The 6,288-nt window shown below is 36.9% G+C and overlaps 1 protein-coding gene across 1 annotated transcript; it reads left to right on the forward strand.

Moving 5' to 3' along the window:
• Positions 1-958: 958 nt before the first annotated feature.
• LOC105134233 (uncharacterized) lies at positions 959-5,391 on the forward strand. Its single transcript, XM_011038570.1, has 5 exons — positions 959-1,161; positions 2,679-2,737; positions 3,957-3,982; positions 4,086-4,476; positions 4,677-5,391. The coding sequence occupies exons 1-5, from the start codon at positions 1,027-1,029 to the stop codon at positions 5,143-5,145; spliced, it is 1,080 nt and encodes a 359-aa protein (XP_011036872.1). The 5' UTR covers positions 959-1,026; the 3' UTR covers positions 5,146-5,391.
• Positions 5,392-6,288: the final 897 nt, after the last annotated feature.

Raw genomic sequence — 6,288 nt, forward strand, 5'->3', positions numbered from 1 at the left:
GCTGTTAGATTTGCATATCTATTGAATTTTAGATTTTGGAATTTGGGACCGGAGATTGTGAGATATGAGATATCGGCAGTGAGTTATGTTGTGTGATTGAAATGGTGGGGAGAGGGTGGTTCTGAATTAGGAATGAGGTTGCAACTAATGGAATTTTTTACAGCTTTAAGTTATTTAAGCTAATCGGAAGTCATGCTTTGACAAGAGAGCGCTGAGGATAGCTTTGTTTATGAAGATTTCTGCAGTTCCTTAATGTGTGTGTTTGTCTTTAACAGAGTGAAGATACCAAAACCCTAATCTTGCTTCACTGAGAAATGCTTTTTGCTAAGTAATCTTGCTCAGTTCTCTTAGGCTGCTCTCCCTCTAATTCTTGTCAGTCTACTTTTCCGGGTTGGTAACATTGTGGCGTGGCTGAGAAGTACAATCCAGCAATACTTACTTTACTTTGGAAAACACTTTATGCCAAACGCTACCCTTTAGATATCATCACACAGGATTAATTTCATCTAAATTTACTCTCCTTTTGCTATTCAAAATGAAAGTTAGATATCTATCAATTATGTTTTTGAAATAAGTGGAATACAACACAACAAATGCCTTGCGAGGGAGGCAAGAGATTCACAATAACTGTTTGTTGGAGAACATGGAATTGGATCCTTGAAAATTGCATATACGATAATCCATTACAGGCTTTTCCGAAAAGCTGTGCTTGGGTTCAATGGTCTTCCATTGGGAGCATCAATTTTGATTCTTTGTATGATTGAATGCTTGGAGATTTTTTTTTTCTTTATGTTTTTTTTTTCCCGCTATGCTTCCATGTCTGTTTTGCTCTCCTTTGGAGAATACCAGCGAGGCTTTTTTTAATTTACTGGCAGATTGATTTGTTCACCTGTATTTCATCGTTTACTTTGCATTTGCATTTCATTGTTTACTTAGTATTTGTTTGTATTTTCCCTTTGCTTGAAATTTATCTTGTCATGATGATCTTCAGATTGCATCGGTTCAGCATTTAATGTAAAGGGTGCAATGCAATGCCCTAATTGTCGGAAAATTGAGAAGGGTCAATGGCTCTATGCAAATGGCTGCCGTTCACTGCCAGAATTTACCATGGATGACTGGGCACATGATGAGGACCTTTATGACTTAAGTTACTCTGAAATGGTAAATGGATTTTTTTCTCTCTCTTAAAGTCTGAAATGGTAAATGATTTTTTCTCTCTCTAAATGTGTACTTTGCTTTTATTCTGTTCACATTTATGGTGGTCAATTAAACATTGCTGTTCACCTTCTATCTACTTTTGAGTTTTGATGCTATGTTAAACTTTCAAGTACCCCCTAATTGCGGCAACCCTTTGTTGTTTGTAATTAGTATTTGTTTCTGTCCATAGGCACTTTGAATATCAAGGATGGATGTAAAAATGTCAATTTCTTTGGTTAATTGCATGTAAAGCTAGAATCTGTATAATTGAAAGTGCTATCTAAGTAGTTTCCTTCCCATTGTAAATGCTGAGAAAGCCATAAAACTAGGATATACCAAATGGTGCAGGATCAAGATCATAGTATGTCAAGTTTTAAGGGTAACCATAGCAAGTTTCTTTCAATTGGGTTTACTTACCTTTTCTGTTCAGTTTTTGCATTATCTTATTATAGTGTTTGGATGGTTAAGATTAAGTTATTTTGAAGGCTAGGATTTATTTTAATTTGGGTTTGCTTTGCTAATTAAGGGTTGCTGTTGCTGTAATAAAAGAAAATGTTTTTGATTGTTTGAGAATTTTACAAGAACATTCCTCTTCTTTTTCGGTCGCGTGGTATAACCAGGCTTTTGGCTATGTTTTATTTTTTTAGCCTTTTCCTTATCTTTCCATGTCATTAAAGAAAGCAAATCAGCAAAGTCTAGCCATCTTCAACTAGGTGTTTTAGATAAATGAACCAAGTTGGATAGGATGCGTGTGCAAATTTTTTCAGGTTTATTGGAAGGAGAAAGAAATTTGGGTGCCTATACAAACTTCATTGTTGAAATACTAACCATCAATGAAATCAACATCATGGCCTCTTTCTTTTTCTGTAGTTTGGACCTTAGGAAGTAAGGTTGAATTCTCAATCTTCTTTGCAACAAGATACCTGGTATCTTAAATTTGGAGAATGACACAGCCACACAGGTAGATTAGTGATTGTATTAGATTGCCAGATTAAAACTTGTTTTGTCCCTGGAACTTAGGCACAAGGACAACTTTGCCATTTTGCAGTTCCCTAGGTTCCTTGGATTTTCCTCGGGAGATGAATTGAAGAGGCTACCAAAGTGCAACTGAGAGCTTTACTAAAGTGAGGTGGATCAAAAGGTTTTTCTATCCTGTCTAACTTTGTACTTCGAATGCTCTATGCCTTAGCCGTAGCCTTTCCAAAAGTAATAGGTTTATTCTTCTATCTGCATCTCTCTTTATTATATAGATAGCTTTATTCATGCTTAGATAAATCATAGAAATGACTCATCCTTCTGGACAGTTACTTTTAAATCTTTGTGCTGTTGGCACCTAAATTTGTGTTTTCTGCAAGTTTCTCTCAGTAGTATTTCTGGTTGTGGTATGACATGCATTGAAGGAATTAATTCTGTGCATGTAGGGCTGTTTACATAACTTAAATTTATCACTCCTTATTTTTTTGTTCTAAATGTTTTTGCAGTCCTTTGGAGTTCATTGGTGTCCATTTGGTAGCCTAGCACGATTGCCTTCATCCTTTGAGTAAGCATTAATTACATTTTAGAGCTCAAAGTCATTATTGTTTTAGTTCCTATACTAAATTTTCTAATCATTGGTTTTCCACTTGCTATTTTACACACCTGCACTCTTATGTGTGTGTGTGTGTTTGTATGATATTGGAAGATTTTAATATGTGTGTGGGTGTATGTGTTTGTATGATATTGGAAGATTTTAATACGGAAATCAGATGGTACCCCAAAGAGACTGGAGGAGAGAAGTATTTTTTAGCTGTGAAACCTGGAGCTAAAACAAAGAAAGTGATCGCAGAAAGCTGAATTCTTAATAATTGGGAACATGCTGCAGTTCCGAATGGAAAATTATGTGCCAACTGTTACTATTTCTGTGAAATGTAGCTGGCCTGTATCTTGCAATGTTTTTTTGGGCTTTTAAAACAAATAAAGTGTGACTGAAAACTGAATATTGAATAATTGGGCATGTGGGCGGCAGATTTCTAATGGAAAATTGATTTGCCAACAGGTTTTTTGGGAAATGCAGCCTAGTCCATGTTTTCCTTTAAGGTCTTTTGAAAGCTGCAATCTGTGATTTGAATAGTGAACATCTATCCCTCCAAGGGTCATGATTTGGGATTTGCTTAATCTTATGCTTGTAGCTTTTCCTCTTATCCATGTCTTGATTGGCAATCACTTGCTCTCAAGATGCAATACTTAGAGCGTTTGATTGAAAGAGTCTTGATAATGTGCTTAGCTTGAGAATCTGATGTTTTAGATCTGTTGTGTGATCAAACAATTGCAAGAAACACTGAGTTTTACACGGAGCACCTACAAGTTGCAATCCGCATGTTACCATAGAATCAGACAAGTTCTGAGTTTTATTGGCTAATTCCCACTACAATCTGCCACTTGCATTGCCTATGTAATACCGCAAGTCATGGTAACGGCACCAGATTTTTGTGTCAGCTAGATGGTGGAGTCTGAGATAGTTGAAATTCGGGCTGTCAATGATTATTCTTTTATTTCTTCTGCATTTTGGGTAAAACTATGTGGTTCAATAGATATGATGTGATCTTTGGAAACAAATGGATCGGAGGAATGCACCAATTCCTGTACCTTGAAACTGCTTTAGGTTCTAAAGGAGCAATAGTTTTACTTTTTCTATATATTCAGTCTGCTTGGTTTCTGTTTCTGTTTTCAAGTAGGGCACTGCTTTTTGTCTAAGGTGTTACATTTTTTCTATGTTGCAGGGAAGGAGAATTTCCATCAAATTCATGTAAGAGATTCCTCTGTCCTGTTTATGTAATGGTTCTCTTTCAGATTCTAGCACTGGTGGCGCTATGGATAACTGTATTGATAGGACTGATATTATGATGCAGATCATGATCTATTAGGGCATGCCATATTCGCCGAACATACTGCAGCAGTATCATCTGCTACCCATCCATGCCCATATATTGCTTATTTTGGACCAATTCACCCTTCATCTACGAACTCTGGTGTCAGTGTTTCAGATGGTTCTAGTTTTAACAATCACTGGAACGGCCCTTCAGTACCTAGTGAGATCCCTAGTTCCTATGCTTTTCCTGCCATGGATATCCATTATCACAGTTGGGAGCACCATTCTCCTCCCTTCTCAACAACAGGCAATCGAATAGGTAATGCAGATCAACCTTCAGTTCCACCTGTTACTCAAAGGTCAGCTAGAACTAGTTCAGATCTTCCACCAAGGTCAGGATCTTTAATGCATCCATTCCTTGTTGGTCATAGGTATGTATGTCTTCAGAAAATTTAATTTCTTTGCCGTGTAAAATGTAGTTAATTGTAGGCTTCCACCTGACACCATTTAGGTTGAAGAAACAGATAATCCTCGGCATTTGAAATAGATATCCCCTTTGTTTTTACTTGTATTTCATTTCATTTCATTCTGGATTATATAATTGCATCATATGCACCTCTTTCTTCCACAGTTCTAGTGCTAGAACTGGGAGTGCCGTTGCTTCCTCAATGATTCCACCTTACCAGGGTAGCAATGCACGGGCACGTGATAGAGTTCAAGCCCTTCAGGCATACTACCAACAACAACAGCCTGGAAATTCTCCGCCCATTCACACACCAGTTGTTTCTGGAAGCCGAAGATCCAGCAGTCATAGAGGCTTGTCTCAAGTGGGAACGGTTGCCTCATCATCCGATCAGACTGGCTTCTATTTCATCCCATCAGGAGCATCAAGTCGGAACTTCCAAGAAGCAGAAAATCCTCCTCCAGCTCGATATCGTTCATGGGAAAGTCACTTGCCACCATTCTCAGTAAGTCAGGTTGACAGAGATTCAGGTAGGAGCACATTCCATCAGGCTGGTGGTGGTTCAGATCCCAGCATCAGATCTGGCAGCTTCCGCCAAAGGCATGGATCCGAGAGAATGTCATCACAAAATCGGTGATCACTTTCATCATTATCCTTATTGGGTGAAGCAAACTACCCCTACTGTGGCTGAAACCAAATTATGTATGCTTGAGAAATGATATATAATGCTTGGAGCCTGTCAATCCTGGCAGGCTCAAAATACTGTTGAGTGGCCCTGAAAAAACGATCTGTTTGGCAGCCACCTGGCTGTGTGATGGACTTTTGCTTCCTCTCGTTTCTTTGCCTTCGAGGATATAAATAATATCAAATGTTGGATAGTAAAGTTGAGCAGCCCTCCGCCACCACAATATATATCAATGGACATTGTGAGACGCCCATGATGGGCTTGCCGTGCCATTACCATGACCATAACCGATATTTGAAGCCATATGAATAAGCTCCCAGCAAGATGACGGAACTCACTTCGGACCTGCCTTGATCCATGGAGAATCTAAAAACATTTGTTGCTTGACTCACTGGCCAGTTACTTCCTTGCTTCAGCAAAGAAGTTGAAAACTTACCACAACGAAGTACAGTACATCCTGTATCCCAATCAATATGCTACTTATTTCGCCCATAGTGTACCCGAAAACCGGGTTTTGCTCCACCTCAACCGTACCTAAAATATCTAAATAATCCACTCCTTTGCAACCTAGGGTTGACTTTCTCTACCTGACAAAGTATCCATAAATACTCGACTAGACCTGATTTTTATTTTTATTTTTATTTTTAATAATTTTTTAACTAATAAAATATAAGCTTAAAAAATATATTACATGTTTGTATAAAACTATAAAAACATTTAATGAATAAGAAGATAAAAATTTATGCACTATTAAAAAATAAAATCACAACTCCATAGAATAATAATAAAAAAAAAAAAAAACACAGGTTACAAATAGTTGGAAACTGGGTCAAATACCGGATTAAATGACAGTTGCATCACGCTTCATAATTTTTTTAAAAATAAAATTATATAAATTTTTTATGTTTTCTTTCTATTAAAAAAAATTAAATTTTTTTTTAATATATTTCTAAATAAAAAACAATTTAAAATAAAATTACCAAATATCTCATATATAAAACCTTATATCACCTTCGCGTCCAACTCCCGCCAAAAATGAGATTAGATTCTATCCACCTTCACTTTAATCAAGGGTCAAATAAAATAAAATAAAAA

This window comes from Populus euphratica, unplaced genomic scaffold, assembly GCF_000495115.2.
Source record: "Populus euphratica unplaced genomic scaffold, PopEup_1.0 scaffold158.1, whole genome shotgun sequence".
Lineage (NCBI taxonomy): Eukaryota > Viridiplantae > Streptophyta > Magnoliopsida > Malpighiales > Salicaceae > Populus > Populus euphratica.